Below are 20647 nucleotides of genomic sequence, written 5' to 3'. Positions count from 1 at the left end.
CCACCGGGCTGGGACACCGGCAAAGGATATAAGTATCGCTTTTTATTTTTCCTCTTTCCTACTACTTGTTTCATTTCTGTTTCAGTTTTTATAACCATTTCTTACTATGTGTAAGTAAGTTGTTGTTGTTGTTGTTTTAATACGTGTGCTTGGCTCAGTGTTGATGTCTGTATAGGTTGTTTATTCAGTTTTAGTTTTATTTAATTTTAGTTATTTTAGTACTTCATACTATATGGATATGAAATAATATATATATTGAATTTATTTTTATATGTATGTATATGTATAGGTGTGTGGCTGTACATACACATGTAGTTGTTTTTTGTTGTTTGGCTTAGTGTTATGTTAGAAGCATTATTATACTCATACCTTTTGTTGTTTTAATATTTTGAATTGTTTTTGGCTTAATTTTGTTTTGTTTTCATTTAAATGTTTAGTATTGAAATGTTGTTGTATTTGTCAATCTTATTTAATTTCTTTATTTTCTTCAATGTGTGTATATAGTATTTACAGAGTTTTGACTTTTATTTAAGTTTTATTTACTTTTTCTTATTTGTAAGTCGCTTTGGGTAAAAGCGTCTGCTAAATGACTAAAAGTAAATTAAAGTAAAGACAGTTTTGGATGCAGGTTTTACTCCATCGGAGGATATCGCTGGTATCCCATCTGACTTCGGGGGAATGTTGAGATGATATCGATGGTGGGTCCCTCCAGTACCAGAAAGGAAATACTCTTCCGATGAAGACAGCCTACTTGCAGAGTGATCGGCAGAGACCGGAACTTGATGTGCCCACGCCCGAGCGGTTTTCCCTGTATGTTCTCGAACTTCAGCTCGGCCTGACTCTGGCGGGGTAAATCAAGCTGTTTTTGAAGGGCTTGTGAGATGAAATTGCCTGAGGATCGCGAATCTGGGTACTGAAATGAAATGGGGTGAGCATTTGTACTGTTAGCAGCTGGGCATGGGGGGCAAGAGGGGCACACCCTCTGACGTCAAGCACGCTCAGTGCATGAGAGGCGATTAGTATCCATTTGCATAGGTTCTGGTACCGGAGGACAGGCAGCTGGTGAGGATGGAAAAGGAGCGGTTATGTCCGGCTGACAAGCCGTGAGACGTTGGGAGATCTTAACGGCCTTCTGCATAAAGCTCTCCTGACCGACAGTGTCATCATAGATCGCCATCTGGGCTCTGATCTGTGGATCCAAGCCCTGACAGTAAGCACTGAGTAGCGCTGCCTCGTTCCATCCAGAGTATAGTCACTGACCGAAGAATCTCCCTGACGGAGACAGATGAGTTGGTCGGCAATGGAGAACGAGCCAGTGGATAGGCCGAAGACCTCCTTGAAGTGGGAAGAGAAAGCATCAAAAGAGTTAATTATTGTGGTCTGTGAGTTCCAGATGGCTCGTGCCCAGAGCAATGCCTGTCTGGTTAGCAGGGAGATCAGGAAGGCAACTTTAGCCTGTTCGTTGGAAAATTTATGGGATTGCTTCTCTATGTATAGTGAAACTTGGAGTAAAAATAATACTACATTCAACCGCCACACCCGAATAGTTTGCAGGGATGGCCATGGGACTGGCAGAGGCAGACTGAGGGTGTGTGAACAGAGAGAGAGCTGTACGAAGAGCGCTGACCAGCTCTTCGAGGGCATCCGCAGCGGTGGGGTTCGGGAACTCCATCTCCTGAGGGCTTATCTGAGTGTGAATGCCCTTTTTCCTTTTCCAGGGGATCCGGAGGTAACAGTGGAGCGTGGAGACAGTGGAGAACTGGAGCGGTGAAGAACAGGGATAGGAACACTGGAGCAACTGGTAAGTAGACAAAAGGTAAGTGGGTCAGGTTAGTCAACATGGAAAGTTTGAGACCAGACAGTGAGTGAACGGAAGGAGTGCAGGGATATAGTGCTGCTGATTAGTGCTGACAGGTGGCAGTGATCAGAAATCAGGGGATTGGGATCTGGTGAGTGTCGTTGGTGGAGACTGCAGTGACTGTGGTGAATCTCTGGCACTATTGACCAGTCTGACCTTGTTTTCGTATTTGGACAGGCACTCTATATATATATATATATATATATATATATATATATATATATATATATATATATATATATATATATATATATATATATATACACACACATACAGTATATATATATATATATATATATATATATATATATATACTGTACTCCATATTTGATTTATTTAGTCATTTAGCAGACGCTTTTATCCAAAGCGACTTAGCTGCAAATGAGGACATAAGAAGCAATCAAAACCAACAAAAGAGCAACAACGTGTAAGTGCTATTACAAGTCTTGGTTAGCCTAACGCAGCACAGATAATTATTATTATTATTATTTTTTTTTTTTATAAAAAGACATATAGATAAAATAAAATTAGAATAGAGAGTGCTAGAGTTAGAGGGTCAAGTAAAGATGGAACAGATGAGTTTTTAGCCATTTCTTGAAGATGGGTAAGGATTCGGCTGCTCGGATTGAGTTGGGCAGGTCATTCCATCAGATGGGAACAGTTAATGAAAAAGTCAGTGAAAGTGTTTTTGTGCGTCTTTGGGATGGCACAATAATGCGTCGTTCACTTGAAGACCATAAGTTCACCATATATTGCACTAGCAACGATGCTGCTTCTGTTATTCAACATTTATTAACTAAATACTTTCTATTTAACTTTCTATTTTTCTATTTAACATTTTTTATTTCTTACCTGCAGCTGTCTATGAGCAGTCCTGTGAGGTGTACAAGCATTTGGGAAGATCATCTGATTCCTACTGGATTGACCCAGATGCAAGCGGACCATTAGGTCCTTTTAAAGTCATCTGCAACATGACAGGTAAAATGTGCATTTTTTTATTTATTTAAAAAGCCCACCGATTGTGCCTGATAAATCAAGGTTTTTACTGAGTATTACATGCTTTCAAGAACCCCTGTATCACAGTGTTTTTAAAATCCCTCCTATCGCCTCCCGAGACAATCTTTCATTAGAGCATCTCAACCCATTTGTTTTCAAGCCTCATAAGAATTCTTTCATCAGTCTAGGTCCACGTCATCTCACTGATCTGAAAACAAATAAATAAAATTAAATGGAAGTCTTACATGTAGGGGCATTCAATTTTCAGGAACATCAGGACATAAAATTTTATCATTTCAGGGCAGGAACTGTAGGCATCTCAGAGCATAGGAAATCCCTGAGACATGGTACAGAGCAAAAAATCATTCTGAAAAGAAAGTGTCTGTCAATTTCAGAAATTTGTAATGTTCATTTAACATTTTTGTTTTTTTAAGGGTAAATCTTGTGATTCTTTGAGGATTGAATTGGAATAGTATAAAAAAAAATTTTTTTTAGAATGTCAGTATTTATCAGATCCCATTAAATAAGTAGAAGGAAATATTTCCATAAACAAAAATGTTTTTACACTAGCACGCATGGATCCAGAATATGTTAAATCAGTTTGTAATTACTTATTTACTGCTCACTTTAATGAGAAAATCTCTTCTTGATTTCATTTGTCAATTAAAAAGCTAAGAACTTTTTTAAACTTTTCTTTAAAAAACTACTTTACCATAGTATGTATTTTGCCTTTTTAGTTGGGTAAAATTCTGGGGTGATTATTCATTATGAATAATATTATATAATAAATTATACAATTAAATATGAGTTATACACTACTGTTGTCAGGGTTCTGTCACTTCGGTCTAGTTTATTCATGGTTTTGTGACGGAGCCCTGACACTCCCTTCTTGTCTTGTTTTTTGGTGAGCGCGTGGCTTCGAGTGTGCTCGAGCTGCGCGCTCTCTTGTCTGCGTGCTCTGTTTCATGTTGGGGCGTGGTGTTCGGATCCCGGCACTCCTGTCTTGTTCAGACTCTGTTCTGGTTTCGTGTCGGGGTTCGGACACTCACGCTCCAGGTTTGTTCTGGCTGGGGAGCGTGCGATTTCGAGTTTGCTCGGGTCGTGCGCTCCTCTGTCCTCTGTCTCTGTGTGTGTGCGTTTTGTTCGGCACGCGGTTCGGTTTCGGCCGCGTGCTTTTTCTTGTTTTGTTTTGATCTGTGCTTTCATGTTTGTCATGTTTTGTGAACATGCAGCTGATGAGTCTCCTCGTTAGCTGCGTGTTCGTGTCCTGTCTTGCACATGGCTAGTGATTTGTTTTGCTGGCCATGTGCTTGTGTTTTTGTTTTGTGTGAGCACATGGCTTGTCTTGTTTGGTTCTATGTGCCATGTGCTCATGTCAATTGTCTTGACCCCACCCACCTTGTTTCCTAATTATTGGTTAAATTTCCCCACCTGTGTTTACCTCATTACCCTCCTCATTGGCTCCCTTTATAATCTCCTTGTGTTTGCAGTCCCGTGCTGGTTCGTCGTCGACCCTACCCTCATGAAGTCCTGTCCTGTCCTGTCCTGTCCTGCCTTGCCTTGCCTTGCCTTGTCTTGCCCTGCCTTGCCAGTGTGTTTTCCCCTACGGGGTAGTTTTTGTTTGTTTGTTTATTTTATTTTATAATTAATAAAGCCCGATTTTCCTCCTGCATTTGAGTCCTCGCTCTATCCCTGCACCCAACCCTGACAGAACGAACCAGCCTGATGAGGACTCAGCGGAGGAAGGGCTTGCGCCATCCACCACCCTCCACTCTCTCCAGCCCCCTCTACCAACGCATCCTCCAGTTCAAGGCCCTGAGCTCCCTCCGTCAACAGGGCACTGATGTCAGGAGGTTCGCCCTGGAGTTCAGTGGTGCTGCAGAGGGGTTGGGGTTCAATGATCCGGCCCTCAAGGACCTTTTCAACAGTGCCCTTGACGAGCCCCTCAACTGGTGGAGGATGAGGGGGCTGGACCACCTGACTTTTTGGGAATGGGTGGAGTTCCTGGCCCGTTCCCAAGCTAAGGAGGCTGGTGTACCTCAGGTGGTGGTCAACGAAGCTGCAGCTTCCCCAGTGGCGGCTGATGAAGCTGCAGCGTCCCCAGGGGCGACCGACGGAGCTGCAGCACCCCCAGCGGCGGCTGATGAAGCTGCAGAGCCCCCAGCATCGCCCGACGGCGATGCAGCAGTTCCCCACTCTCAGAGACGGAGGAGGAGGAGGAGGAACAGGAGGAAGGCTTCTTCCACCCTTCAAGGCCTGGAGGCCGTTCCAGAGCCCTCTGCTGGCCAGGAGGCCATCTCTGAGTCACCCAAGCTGCTTGCCCTGCCGGCCCCGCCCAAGCTGCTTGCCCTGCCGGCCCCACCCGAGCGGCTTGCCCTGATGCCGGCGCCGCCCGAGCTCCTTGCCCTGCCGGCGCCGCCCAAGCTCCTTGCCCTGCAGTCTCTGCCCAGACTCAAGCCCCTTGCCCTGCAGTCTCTGCCCAGACTCAAGCCCCTTGCCCTGCCGGCCCCGCCCAAGCTTCTTGCCCTGCCGGCCCCACCAGAACTTCTTGCCCTACCGGCCCCACTCAAGCTCCTTGCCCTGCCGGCTCCGCTCAACCTCCTTGCCCTGCCGGCGCCGTCCAAGCTCCTTACCCTGCAGTCTCTGCCCAGACTCAAGCCCCTTGCCCTGCCGGCGCCACCCAAGCTCCTTACCCTGCAGTCTCTGCCCAGACTCAAGCTCCTTGCCCTGCCGGCTCCGCTCAACCTCCTTGACCTGCCAGCGCCGCCCAAGCTCCTTTCTCTGATGGCCTTGTCGGCTGCCAAGTTGCTGGTCCTGCTCTGGCCTCCTGCCGAGGCTCCAGAGGCGCAAGAGCCCGCCTGGTCCGTGCCTCCAGCTCCACCCTGGTCCCCAGCCAGGACTCCTGGACTGCTGGAGCCCGTCTGGTCCGTCCCTCCAGCTCCACCCTGGCCCTCAGCCAGGACTCCTGGACTGCTGGAGCCCGCCTGGTCCGTCCCTCCTGCTCCACCCTGGCCCGCAGCCAGGACTCCTGAAAGGCTGGAGCCCCACTGGTCCGTCCCTCCAGCTCCACCCTGGCCCTCAGCCAGGACTCCAGAACTGTTGGAGCCTCCCTGGCTCAACCCTCCCGTCCCACCCTGGACCATCCTAAAGACTTCCTGGGCTTAGTTTTTGGCACTGGCTTGGCTTCCCCCCCTGCCACCCTTCCTTGTCTCTGTGTGTTGACCCCTGTCTGTCTTGTGTTCTCAGGTTTGTACCAGTCTTGTCTTTTGTCATGTTTCTGTCTTGTTTTTGGTGTCCTCCTTAGGGACGCCAGGTGGCGTCCCTTTGGGGAGGGGTAGTGTCAGGGTTCTGTCACTTCGGTCTAGTTTATTCATGGTTTTGTGACGGAGCCCTGACACTCCCTTCTTGTCTTGTTTTTTGGTGAGCGCGTGGCTTCGAGTGTGCTCGAGCTGCGCGCTCTCTTGTCTGCGTGCTCTGTTTCATGTTGGGGCGTGGTGTTCGGATCCCGGCACTCCTGTCTTGTTCAGACTCTGTTCTGGTTTCGTGTCGGGGTTCGGACACTCACGCTCCAGGTTTGTTCTGGCTGGGGAGCGTGCGATTTCGAGTTTGCTCGGGTCGTGCGCTCCTCTGTCCTCTGTCTCTGTGTGTGTGCGTTTTGTTCGGCACGCGGTTCGGTTTCGGCCGCGTGCTTTTTCTTGTTTTGTTTTGATCTGTGCTTTCATGTTTGTCATGTTTTGTGAACATGCAGCTGATGAGTCTCCTCGTTAGCTGCGTGTTCGTGTCCTGTCTTGCACATGGCTAGTGATTTGTTTTGCTGGCCATGTGCTTGTGTTTTTGTTTTGTGTGAGCACATGGCTTGTCTTGTTTGGTTCTATGTGCCATGTGCTCATGTCAATTGTCTTGACCCCACCCACCTTGTTTCCTAATTATTGGTTAAATTTCCCCACCTGTGTTTACCTCATTACCCTCCTCATTGGCTCCCTTTATAATCTCCTTGTGTTTGCAGTCCCGTGCTGGTTCGTCGTCGACCCTACCCTCATGAAGTCCTGTCCTGTCCTGTCCTGTCCTGCCTTGCCTTGCCTTGCCTTGTCTTGCCCTGCCTTGCCAGTGTGTTTTCCCCTACGGGGTAGTTTTTGTTTGTTTGTTTATTTTATTTTATAATTAATAAAGCCCGATTTTCCTCCTGCATTTGAGTCCTCGCTCTATCCCTGCACCCAACCCTGACAACTGTTCAAATGTTAGGGGTCAGTAATTTTTTTTAAATAAATTAATACTTTTATTCAGCAAGGATGCATTAAAATTGATCAAAAACTTTAAAATCCCGAGGAAAAAAAATGTGTTCATTTTTTTCTGGATCCATGCATGCGAGTGTAAAAACATTTTTGTTAATAAGAAATGTTTCTTAAGCACCAAATCAGCATATTAGAATAATTTCTGAAGGATAACGTGACACTGAAGACTGGAGTAATATTGCAGAAAATTCAGCTTTGCTTCAAAGGAATAAATTACATTTTAACATATATTATTATTTTAAATTGTTCTTTTAAAATATATTTTTTGAACAGTAGTGTAATTTCTTTTTATATCTCTGTAAACATGAACAGCATATGCTTATGTTATAGTATTCACATATAATTTAATGAATCTGTCAACTTTTCTTGCAATGCCAGTCAGTTTACCTTTTTATGACCATTATTGTATCCGTGTTTCAGAGGACAAGGTTTGGACAACTGTGGTGAATAACCTGCCGGCACAGACAGCAGTGACTGGCTCCAGCCGGGAGAGACGGACAGTACTGCAGCTGAACTACAGTGCCTCTATGGAGCAGGTCACAGCTATAACCAACAGTGCTGAACACTGCGAGCAGCACGTAGCCTACGCCTGCCGAATGTCACGCCTACTCAACACACCAGGTACAGAGAGATTGTCTGAGTGTGTGTGGGTGTGTGTGTGTGTGTGTGTGTGTGTCTGGGCTTGCGTTGCAGACTATAGATGCTTATAAGGATTTGTGGGGGGATAGAAGGTTATCTAAAACCTTGAATAAAAAAATATAATTGTTTCCAACTGTACTGATACTTCTTACTAGAACAAATGAGGGTCAAGTGTCTTGATAACCGGGTAAACTGTAGGTAGAATAGGATTGCGACCTCCGTGGCTGATGCGCTCCCACTCTCCACTGCTCTCGGTTTGAACCCGCTTATTTTTGGCGGTTTGCCCAGTTGCTCAGCTGCAATACCACCCCAGAACATGGTTTATGTTGTAATGGCTTGGTTTCAGGAGAATTAGTGTTACATTTGCTCACTTTCTGTGTGTATGTGTGGGCTAACAGCTGGACTTAACAACTAATTAGTGCTAAATAAAATCCTAACAAAGCAGAAGTGTTTCTATTAAAAGGCAATAGTTGAAACTGAGCTCTTAAAGAAACAAGTTAACTAAGTATGAACAAATTTATGCACAATTTTCCTGGTTAACGGTGTGGGAGGTTTGAGATTATCTCACTAATAGTTCCATGCGCTCTTCCAATTTGCGGTTTAAGAGATTTAAATTGACAAGCTGTTTATGGAGCCTGCAGAAGATTTGGTTAAAGGTTAAAATGTAGGAAGTAAAGTAAATGTAATGGAAATAGAAGGGTTTTTCAAATGTGTTCTCAAGAAAGATCTCTGAATTGGTTAATTTTGTATCTGAAAAAAAAAGCAGGGCTTTCAATTTATGTTAAGCATATTTATCTATCTTATATGGTAATGGTGTATATAATAGGAAACATGTACGCTTGGTGAAAAGTTTGGGGTCAGTATACAATTATTATTATTGTTATTATTATTATTATTATGAAATCAATACTTTTCTGCAGCAACAATACTTTTAGTCAACCAAAAGTGCCATTAAAGACATTTATAATGTCTCAGAAAAACTCACTTAAAGAGTTATTCAGGATAATTTTGGCAGAAAACGTTTTAGAATTTTTATCATATGTTAATGTAAGAAATATTGTGTAATATAACTTGTTTGTTTGTTTGCTGGTTTTTATTGTATTGGTTATATATATTTTTATATACATATATTTATTATTATATTTAAGATGCTGACATGGCATTAAATAAAAATATACTACTACTAATGTCAATTTTTAACATTGGTAATAAGACGTTTAAACGCCAGATCAGCATATTAGAATGACGTGACACTAAGTAATTTCTCATTATAGAAATAAATTGCACTTTAAAATATATAATTATATATAGGAGCTATTTAAAAAATTTAATATTTTTTCACAATTTTTACTTATTTGTGATTAAATAAATGCAGCCTGGGTACGCATAAGAGACTTCCAGAAATATATTTTTTTAAAATCTTACCGACCTCAAATCTTCCAACGGTATTATATATAATGTCATAATGCTGACTGAAGGATTTTCCTACTCTTTCTCTCTCACACAGCACTTCAAGCCTCTTCGTCTTCATCCCTGCAGCTCGCGATCATTCACCTTCTCTCTCATTCATTTGCTCTTATATGCTCTGCCAGTCTTTGCCACTATACCCTAGCACTCCTGTGACCCATTTTCTGATTACAGTCAGCAATAACAATTTGCAGTGTGGCTGTGGCGCTGGGCGCTGATGCTAATCTATTAATGAGCATGCAGCACAGTGAAGGCTGCTGTGCATGTTCTTACTGCTAATCTGACTTTGGATAAAGCCTCTGCTCTTATTGTGGACTCGTCCCTCTGGGCTTCTTTCCCACTACATGTTTGACTCTATGCCATCTATGTGAAAGTAGGCATGAACCAAAACTCACTCTCAGCCCACTCTATCTGTACATATCAGTGCAGGTGAGGGCAGGAGGTGTGTTCAGCCTCAATGGATGTATAGAGACTAAAAGTAGTTCACTATAATCAACAAGCAAAATGGCATGTCTTGAACATCTCGTTTTATTTCTTACAGTTAGTATCAAACAAAATGAGTAAATAAATAAAAGAAGAAAACCATATGCTTCACGCCAAGTTATGCTTTCATAACATTAATGATTACATTTTGTTTTTATTTTACTTATATTTTAAGTGACAATTTAAAATAATTACAGTACATTAATTTAATAATTTTTAAATTCCTTTATTATTATTATTATAATTATTATAAAATTATATTTTTCTGTGTATAGCATTTAATTTAAAAGTAATTAGTCATTTTAAATTGTAATTATTATTATAGTAGGAGCTGTAGTAGTATTGTTTTATAATAGTTTTGTGCAAAGCGGCGGAGGCCGGAAACCTGGATGAGCCGCCGGGGACATATCCCCAGTCACCGTAGCCACCCGATCTGGTCCGTATCCAGCCCAGATGGTCACTGCAGTCACCAGATCCAGTCCGTATCCAGATCAGACGGTGGATCAGCACCCAGAGATGACCTCTACAGCCCTGAACGTCAGCGGAGACCAGGACACCTAGATGAGCCCCAGAGACAGATCCCCAGTGAGGACCCCGCCACTTAGACAGCCATCGGGAAAGACCACTGGAACCAGTTGAGCCCTTACAATCTGACTTTGCTGCAGTTGGAATTGAACTGCTGGTTTGTTTGGCCAGAGGAGAACTGCCCCCCCGACTGAGCCTGGTTTCTCCCAAGGTTTTTTTCTCCATTCTGTCACCGATGGAGTTTTGGTTCCTTGCCACTGTCGCCTCTGGCTTGCTTAGTTGGGGACACTTCATTTCCAGCGATATCGTCGACTTGATTGCAAAGACACTATTTAAACTGAACTGAGCTGGAGGATGACATCACTGAATTCAATAATGAAATGCCTTTAACTGAAAATCTTTTTTTTTAATCTTTCCATTTTACATTATTGACACACAATTTTTCTTTTTTGATATTGTGCAGTTGCTTTGACACAATTTACATTGTTAAAAGCGCTATATAAATAAAGGTGACTTGACTAAAGCATTTGATTTTAATTTACTAAACTATTAAATATATTTAATAATAATATTTATTATTATTATCATTATTTAATAAGTAAATGTTTTTTTAAAACTTGTATATATTATTATTCTTATTATCATCATCATATTCATTATCATTTGCTTTATGATTTTTTGTGCATAAAACATTTCATTTTAATTTTAAGTAAATTCAATATTTTAATCCTTATTATTATTATTTAATAATCATATTTTTCAGTGTAAAGCATTTCATTTCATTGAATTAGTATTTTTAAATCGCAGTTACTATTAGTAAGAGTTGTAGTGGTATTGTTTTATAATATTTTTGTGTAAAGCATTTATTTTTTTATTTTATAATAATAATTGAATTAAATACTTTAAATACTTTTATACATTTATTTTATTATTATTATTTTATAATGATATTTGTTTTCTGTGTAAAGCATCTTTATTAATGCACTTTTTAACAGCATTGTTTGTTTGCTTAGCACAATGAGAACAGTTATGCAGCATGTTGTCAAATGCGTAGGATGGACAGTGTCTCTTGGAGTGTTTGTGTGCCCCTTCAAGTTTTGCATGATTTATCTGTTTCCAGATAACTTTGTTTATTTTATAATAGACAGACAAGTTTCACGGATCTGTCTGTTCTCCACCAGTCACGATGCACGCACATACCTGTTCTCACCTGAGTACTGATCACACGCACCTGCACTTCGTTAAACCACTCATTAGCCATGCCATAAATACACACACCTCACAGCAGTCCAGTGTCTGATCTCGGTCATACGAAGAGGACTGCCATAGCGATCACAGCCCTATGCCTACTACTTACCTGCAGTGTCTCCTCCTGAGTGTGTTCTCAGCGATCCCCAGTCAGTCTGCTCCTGTGTTTTGTCCCAGTCAGCCATCTTGGTGAGGTGTGTGTTCAGTTCGTGTTCCAAGTTTCCTGTCAACAGAAGATACTCAAGTTAACATTTCTCCAGATTACCGAAGACCTCCAGGATTATCTCTTACCTGTCTCACTCCTTGTTGCTCTGCTAAACTGTCAATAAATACTTGTTTGATTATCTGCCACTCTGTCCAAGTCCTACATCCGTAACAACAAGATCACATTTTGGGGAAGTCGTGGCCTAATGGTTAGAGAGTCGGACTCGTAATCCAAAAGGAGTCTCGGGCTGGCAGGAATTGTAGGTGGGGGGAGTGAAAGTACAGCGCTCTCTCCACCATCAATACCATGACTGAGGTGCCCTTGAGCAAGGCACCGAACCCCCAACTGCTCCCCGGGCGCCACAGCATAAATGGCTTCCCACTGCTCCGGGTGTGTGTTCACTGCTGTGTGTGTGCGCTTTGGATGGGTTAAATGCAGAGCACAAATTCCGAGTATGGGTCACCATACTTGGCCGTATGTCACTTCACTTCACATTTTGGGAGATCAGTGTTGGTAATCACAGGGAAAGCAGTCAGCCAGTCAGCATATTGACAGAGCATATGCTCAGCTGATGAGCATTAGTGCAGAGTTGTGTAGTGTCCATGTCACCAGAAGCGCCATGGCCAATCTTAGATTTTGAATGGAATTTAAAATAATTTGTATTATATTCTTTCTCTAAGTCAAGTTAGAACTGCTTGTTCAATTCTGAATGATTTTAAAGAAACTATTTCCTGCCTAATCCTGATTTCAAAATTAAAATTATTTTTGAACAGTTTTTTTTTCCTCTAAACTTCTGACGTTTCTCTGCTTTTGTACTGATTAGTGCATTAAATAATCTTCATCCTTATTTTGTGATGGAATAAACTGTACTTGATGGAACGTTTTTAATGATACTTTTAACTCGTGTAATTTATAAGTGTGTAATATTAGACATTTTTTTGGAAATCAGCTAAATGCTTTCAAGATGCAGGGATGTGCAATTGTTAGATATTGTTTAATTTTAATTTGTTAAGGTGTTAAATCATTAGATATTCACATTTAAATGAATCATAATTGCAATTCTTTTTCTTTAGTTATATTTTGTCTAAGGCATGATGTGAACCAGGATTGTCATTTGTGCCCTGTGAAAAACAATAGGTGCGTCTTGACCCTGCTTGTCAGAGATTGGGAATTGTCTCTTTAGACAGTTTGCGCTCGGACACATATGAAGAGACAGTGGAAGAGAAAACTATTTCCCAAAATATGCTTTCTAAATTGACTGTCAGGTTTCATCAAATTATGGAGGACTGGCATTCTGCAACCAAATGAAGCGTTACATCAGAATTGCATCCAGGGTGCATTACGTTTGGTAATTGGGAAGTTAAACTGTAATTGTCCTAATTTCTTGATGTCTTCAACCCACTCATGGATGAGCCGACAGGTTGTTATATTCCATCCTCTCATTGTCTGCGCCGTCCCCAGCGTCCTCCAGCCTCTTGACCTCCATTAGCTTAACATTGGGAATGAAGTTGAGAGATGTCTGCCTTACATGTCCGTATGTCATCCCTTCCCATTACGGTACAATCAACAGTGACGCTTTGTTTATTTCTCGTCCCCTATAGAGGGACCAGGGGTCCATTTGTATTTAAATCGTTCTCCTTACAGCTAAATTAACCACCTTCTGTGATTAGGCCTCTGCTGTCATGCAAAGGAAATTGGATGTGACAATGATGAATTGAGAAAAGTGTTTTTGTTTTGTCTCCTCTTATTTTTTTGTCCAGTCATGATAAGCAGACAGTATATTGTCATCTGGAGGCTGTGGCTGATTGTATGAGCAGAGCATATAAATAAGAGCAGACAGTGAGCCATGAACCATCAGGATGCTTTGTGTCTGTGATGTCCACACAATTAAAATTGTTCATTTTCTTGATCAGCGAGCAAATCTGAAAGACATGAGCTGAGCGCTCAACTTCAAAAACAGGAATTTATTTATTTATTCAGCCTAGTCTTCAGAAAACATCTCACTTTCAGCACCGTGTCTGTGCTGTGACAAAAATTAAATAAACATTGTGTGAATGTTTTGTATTTGAAAATACTTTAGATTTAGACAACCGAACATTACTTGTATTATTTTCTTCTTATAGTCTGAACACTTTTGGCATTTGGCTATTCATTGCTAAAAATTGTGTTATTTTTTAACTATCTAACCTTCTAACTACCATGTTAGCTTGATTCATAAGCTACATATACAGTGCAGTGGGGTTCAAAAGTATGAAACCACAAGTAGAAATATAGATATTGTGCATTTTCTAATTGAATACATTGTAAACTGAACTGAAACTGAATAAATAAAAAATGTGTCTTGTGATAAATAAATGTGAAAAAATATTTAGTGTGTAGAAATATATTTATTATTAAGATATAATATATAGTGTGTGTGTATATATGTATATATGTATGTATATATATATATATATATATATATATATATAGCCTATAGCAGCGCGCATTTTCTGTTTGACCCGTGGTCTAGCCCGTAGTTGGAGAAATGGAGATGCACAGTGTTGCCAACTTTGCGACATTGCAGATGCCTTTAGCTACTTTTTTTCCCTTCAGAAAAGTGCCCAAACCTTGTTTAGTTTCTGAGACTCGCTGATACTGCCACGCAAGGTCTTGCTGTCCCAGAGCGCGCACACACACACCCACCCACCCCTCTCTTTCTTTCTCTCCGTCCTCTCTGTTCAGCCAGCGGTGGAGAGGAGCAGCGCTTTCAGTTAAACACAGATATTATGTTGCTTCTCTAATTTTACATGCAAGTATAGCCAAAATTAGAGCACAGCTATTGTCTTTATCTTATGTGTATTTGATTTCATCAGATGACAGTTCGATTATCAGGACTTTTGTGCAGATTAACATCTTGGAAGGCAGAGCTTTTTATGTAGTCTTACTGGGTCGCATTTCAATCACTATTTCATATTCATTCCGTTATCTGACAACAGAAACAATAAAGTATATAAATGAAAACAGTTTTATTGAGAATTTAACTGCATCAAAATACAGTATGTGGGCACAGAGATGCAAACAAATGTAATAAATAATAAATGCACATTTTGCATGTTCAGGAGAAGAGCTGCCCTGTCGTGCAAAAATGTAAACAGATTTAGCAAGTAAATTGCTCAGTGTAAAGAAAGAAGTAATGGGAACCTGGTATTTCTTTTTTTCATGTGTCTAATAGACATGAACAAGTTCTTTGAAAACATCTATGACCTTTGAAACATGTCTAGTCTTCATGCTCTAGGTTGACTATGATTTCAATAATAATAAACATACATTTGCATAAAGCATCCATATTTGTCCATGCCCATTGTCACGTTGCACACAGCGACGATGAACGAGGAACACGAGACGAGGGTGTAAACTCAAATAACAGTCTTTAATGACTCCAAACAAGGCAGGGCAAGACAAGGCAAGGTAGAGACAGGCAGGAACACCGGGGAGTAAAGAGTAGACCAGACGACACTAACTAAACAGACAGGAACTTAAATACATAGGTTAATCATAGATAAGACAAACATAGCTGGACAAGAATAAACTAATAATGACACTAAACAAGGACAGGAAACAAACCAAATAAGGACACAAGAGGGAAACACATGACTCACACGACACATGACTGACATAACTCCCCCCAGAAGGTGCATCCCGCACTGTAACAGTACCACCAGGGAGGGGGGATGAGTTATACACTACATTTGAACAGTAGTGTATAACTCATATTTAATTTGGGGGCCATGGCGGTGCAGGGAACTCAGGAGGCCATGGCAGGAGGTCCTTGTGGCCATGGCCTCATTCCACTCGGCCAGCCACTACAGCCGGAACCCTTCTACCACCCCCAAAAAAAATCCATGGGGCAGCTACAAGGTATCAGCAGCCCTCCGGGGCTAGACAAACAGGAACAGGACTGGCAACAGGAACAGGAAGTCCTCCTGGGCTAGATTTGGAAGCTGAGGCTTCTTCTGGGCATGTCGAGGAGTCAGGGTCCCTCAGCAACCGCGGATCAGGAGACTCGGAAGACCATGGCGAGACAGGAGACTCGGGAGGCCATGGCGGGACAGGAGACTCGGGAGGCCATGGCGGGACTGGAGACTCGGGAGGCCATGGCGGGACTGGAGACTCAGGAGGCCATGGCGGGACTGGAGACTCGGGAGGCCATGGCTTATCAGGGAGCTTGGATGGCCATGGCAGATCAGTGACCTTGGACGGCCATGGCGGATCTAGGAGCTTGGATGGCCATGGTGGATCAGGGAGCTCCGTGGCCTCGGCCCTTTGCCTGGCCACACAGGCCGTGATTATATGGCCCCCCCAAAAAAAACAATTTCTTGGGGAAGTTCCCCTCTGGGAGCCATTGAGGAGGAGCAGGCTCTGTGGGGAGCTCTGGAAGGAGCAGGCACTTGAGGGCGCTCTGGAGGTACGAAGCTGGACGGGACCAGCAGAGACATAGGAGGGCGCGCTGGAAGCGCGGACACTTGAGGGCGCTCTGGAGGAGCGTATTCTTTGGGGCGCTCGGGCAGCGCAGACTCTTGGGGGCGCTCAGACAGCGCAGACTCTTGGGGGCGCTCATGCAGCGCGGAGCTGGACGGAACCAGCAGAGACATAGGAGAGCTGGGCGGAGACGCAGGAGAGCTGGACGGAACCAGCAGAGACGCAGGAGAGCTGGACGGGACCAGCGGAGACGCAGGAGAGCACTTGCGAGGAGCAGGCACTGGCGGGCACTTGCGAGGAGCAGGCACTGGAGGACACTTGCGAGGAGCAGGCACTGGAGGGCACTTGCGAGGAGCAGACACTGGAGGGCACTTGCGAGGAGCAGGCACTGGAGGGCACTTGCGAGGAGCAGGCACTGGAGGGCACTTGCGAGGAGCAGGCACTGGAGGGCACTTGCGAGGAGCAGGCACTGGAGTGCACTTGCGAGGAGCAGGCACTAGAGGGCACTTGCAAGGAGCAGGCACTAGAGGGCACTTGCGTGGCTCAGACGGGCTTGCCATATTCTCAGGCGGCGGGCTTGAATTCCCCGCGAACGGCAGGCTTGTGTTGGCTGCCAACGGCGGCGGGCTGAAATTCCCCGCGAACGGCGGGCTTGGGGAAACTCTGAATTGGGATCGAAGATTATGAACACTATGAACCATTTACAAACTTAAAATCTGACATAAGGAGAACTGAGGACTTATAAAGAACAGGGAACAAAGGAGCAAACAAGATAATTAATACAACACAGGTGATGAGAATGATTGATTAACTGATGACTGGAAACTAGAACAGGAAATACTAAAAAAGGGCAAAAGGGAAACTAAACAGAAACCAAACCGTGACAATGACAATCATGCAATTAAATATTAAATATTTTAAGACAGCGTGTGCTTATATACTTCCTGGTCGTGACGTCACCCCGCCCGTGACGCGTCACCCTTCTATTGGACTGATGACATAGGATGTTCAGAGCGGAATGACGCTGAAGGCGTTCCCATAGCGTCTTCCGACGCAGCTCGACATTCCTGGAAGGGAACTGCTCTGTGTATCCCTTGCATTCTGTATAGATTCTCTGCTGTGGTGTTCTTTCTATATTCTGGTCCTATCGGTAAGAGAGTTGTAGATCCTCTCGGGACATAAAGATTTTATAGCAGTATGTAATGTAGGAAACTGCAAAGGGCAGCCCTGAGAATGATTAACAAGACACTCTATGGAACAGAGGAGACATTTTCAGAGAGAGATAGGGTGACTAGTGTTATTGCCTAAGGAGTCCTGCTCTCTTTTTCTATCTTTCCTCAAATTCAAATCACTCCCGCAATCTTCCCATCTACAAATCTTTCAGAAACCCCAAGTGTAAAGTATGTTTTGCTTTTTTTCCAGTTCAAACAAACATGGTCATGTAGATTTACAGCTCAATCAAACTGTTTTCTGAGTCTAGGAAGAAAAAAAAACCAATGTCAATGCATCAAAATGTCATACTTTTTTATGCAAAGAGCAATTTAAGGAATAGTTTGCCAATGTCAGAATTTACTCACTCTCACGTTGTTCCAAGCCTGTATGCTGCTATTATTTTAAGCATAACACAAAAGAAGAATTTTTTAAAAATCTTCACACTTCTCTTTTCCATACAACAATAGTTCATAATCTGTTAACAGACCAAAAAAGTTAATATTACTTGTGCGCTATGATTTAGGTGTTCTGAAGACATATGATGAGCTGCATTGGCCAACAGAAGAAATTGTTGACTAAAGTCATTATTTTTGTTTTCTTTGCACACAAAAACTATTCTTGTAACTTCATAGCATTAAGGTTGAACCACTGATGTCACATGGACTATTTTAATGATTTCCTTACTACCTTTTTTGGTCTTGAATGTGTCAGTTGCGTTGCTGTCTATGGAGGGTCAGAAAGCTCTTGGATTTCATCAAAAATATCTTCATTTGTGAAGATGAACCAAGGTCTCACGGGTTTTAAATGACATGAGGGTGAATAATTAATGACAGCATTTTCATTTTTGGGTGAACTATCCCTTTAAGAACCACTGCGAATGGATAAATGATTCAGTCAGGTTTTTTGTGTGTGTTTTTTTTTTTTCAACATTGATCTAGTTCACAAATGGAACTGAATAATTAATTTATGAATTAGACTGATTCGTTCACAAATAAAAATTGAGCTCACTGATTCCGTGATTTAGTTGATGCAGTACTTGAGTAAAAGACTCATACTATACAGGTCACATGGATTATTATATTAATCTTGTTTGGAGGTTTTTGAAGGTTTTTGTGGGATGAGTAAATGATGATGGATTTTCTAGTTTTCCTGTTGATGCTGACAGTGGTGTCTAATTAAAAATGCTTCTAATAGCCTCTAAGAAAAGTGTTAGTCCTGCCTCTCAAAACTATATTATTATTTACAAAGAACTTAAAAGCAGAACTACACCATTCATTAATAATAATTACTTTTGTTGCTGTTATCAGAATAAAATGCCTTCTGATATTAGTTAATTCATCATATTACTTTCTGTGTTGACCTTAAAGGTTTGCTTGCTGGTCTATTAAGGAAAAAGCTTTAGTCTTAAAATGTTGTTTTTATGTTCGTCCTGATCTTTGTATGGTGGATATGAAGATAAACGTAGAGTAACCAGAGCATGTCCACGCCACACAATTTAAAACCAAATTAAAATGCAGACTGTCTTTTGTGCTCTGGAAATTATTAGAGGTACTCAGACGGTTCATTGCCATAACACTCTTAAACTGAAATTGACGTAATTTGGTTTACCCTACATGAACCCTACCGTTTGCCCTTTGACCGCCAAACTATTCATATTGAGAAAGATATGCAGAAAAATGGCTCAAATGCATAATGAGATGCAAAGTAAGTCGGCGCTCTGTCAGTGGGAAAACAGGCGAAGTTATTTAGCTGAAAATAAACCTAGCGTGTCGCAGTGGTCCAAAATGTTTCTGTTGGTCAGTAATGTTTCGTTTATGGTTGTAATTATAGTTTTACTCACAGTGACAGGTGAAATGCTGAGAAATTGCTATGTAATAATGTTTTTGAATGTCAAAGAGAATACTGTATTTAAGTGCACTCACTTGTTAATCTCACAAGAAAGCACAAGTTATTTTGTAGTATTTCTTTCTTGATTTGTTCTTTGTAGTCCAATAAAGTGTCAATGGAATCATTTTGTTTTTCACTATCAGCCTGAAAGCACAAAGGTCATATACAGCTGCCCCAAAAACTATTTGTTTTCAAATGCAGTGACATTCAGACATTTTAAAGTGTCCAAACACGTTTTGTGGCCACTGTTTACGTGGGCCGATATCACTATTTCACACATGATTTCCTCTTACAATTCTGAAGCAGGTCTGTAAATCCTAATTTGCATATGACACCAATAATCTGATATTAGCATCTGATATTAGCATTTACCGTGACAGAAAGAGCGTGATTAGATTTCATTCCCCATTTCATTCTCCAGATCGCATTGTTCTTGTGCAACCTTTAGCAAATGTTAACTAGATCTGAGCGATGTTTGTTTTGTCATGGAGCGATCCTATTTAGAGACGAGTCAACAGTACGTGTGCTATGGGCTGCGCCTTTGCTTCAGTGCCATGTAAATACATTTAGCATTTCTAAAGTGTCCTTGTCCCACATGGGACCTGGTGATAGTAGAGGAAGTTTAATTAGGGGGTGGATCCCCTGGGATGGGGCAAAGGCACTTTTTGTCTCAAAAATGACTCTTCAGTGTTAAGATGGAGGAATTTTAGATCCAAAACTAATGTAACTAAAGTATAGCACAAATGTAAATTTTGTTTAGGGTAAACTTTTTAAAAGATTAAAATTAAAATATTTATTGATATTAAATAAATTAATATTTAATATCAATAAATGAAAACAATTATTGATATTAAAATTATTTGTGTGTGTTTGTGTATAACAAATGATGTAAAATGTTGTAAAAGCTTAAAACCATAAATAGTTAAGCATTTGTACTAATTATATAAATAAAAACATTTTATATAACAGTTTATGAAAAACGTAAACTAGAACATTATAAATGTTGCCAACTGCAGCTGAATTGTTCAAATATATATATATATATATATATATATATATATAAGATGTTTTTATAAAATACAAATGCACATAAAGCACATAAAAAAATTTAACTGAAAATATACAAATTAAAAATATTTTTTTTAAATACCCATTAGTATATAAATAATACTAAAATAACACTGACATGGTCTGTTCAGTAGTTTATATTGTCTTAAAGTTCATGTCTAAAACTTTGTGGAATTTATTGTTCAGTGGAAATAGATTGAATATTTTAATGCTTTATCATCTAAACGTTTGACAGGGTCCATGGGCATATTCTGTGTGATGTCAAACCACGCAAGAAACATCCCATTTACTTCAGTTAACTTGATA

The 20647-nt window shown here is 41.4% G+C and overlaps 1 protein-coding gene across 1 annotated transcript in view; it reads left to right on the top strand.

Moving 5' to 3' along the window:
* LOC306862955 (contactin-associated protein-like 2) overlaps positions 1-20647 on the top strand; it is a gene marked incomplete at its 5' end in the record, with an annotated part of 449762 nt that overhangs the window by 261248 nt on the left and 167867 nt on the right. The window contains 2 exons of the mRNA XM_079406069.1: positions 2717-2836; positions 7567-7767. Of these exons, the coding sequence (XP_079262195.1) occupies positions 2717-2836; positions 7567-7767 (321 nt within the window). The remainder of the gene's footprint in view (positions 1-2716; positions 2837-7566; positions 7768-20647) is intronic.

The sequence above is a fragment of the Barbus barbus genome, assembly GCF_936440315.1.
Source record: "Barbus barbus genome assembly, chromosome: 44".
NCBI lineage: Eukaryota > Metazoa > Chordata > Actinopteri > Cypriniformes > Cyprinidae > Barbus > Barbus barbus.
The sequence above is the reverse complement of the archived record's forward strand: the minus strand, read 5'-3'. Positions and strand labels throughout refer to the sequence as shown.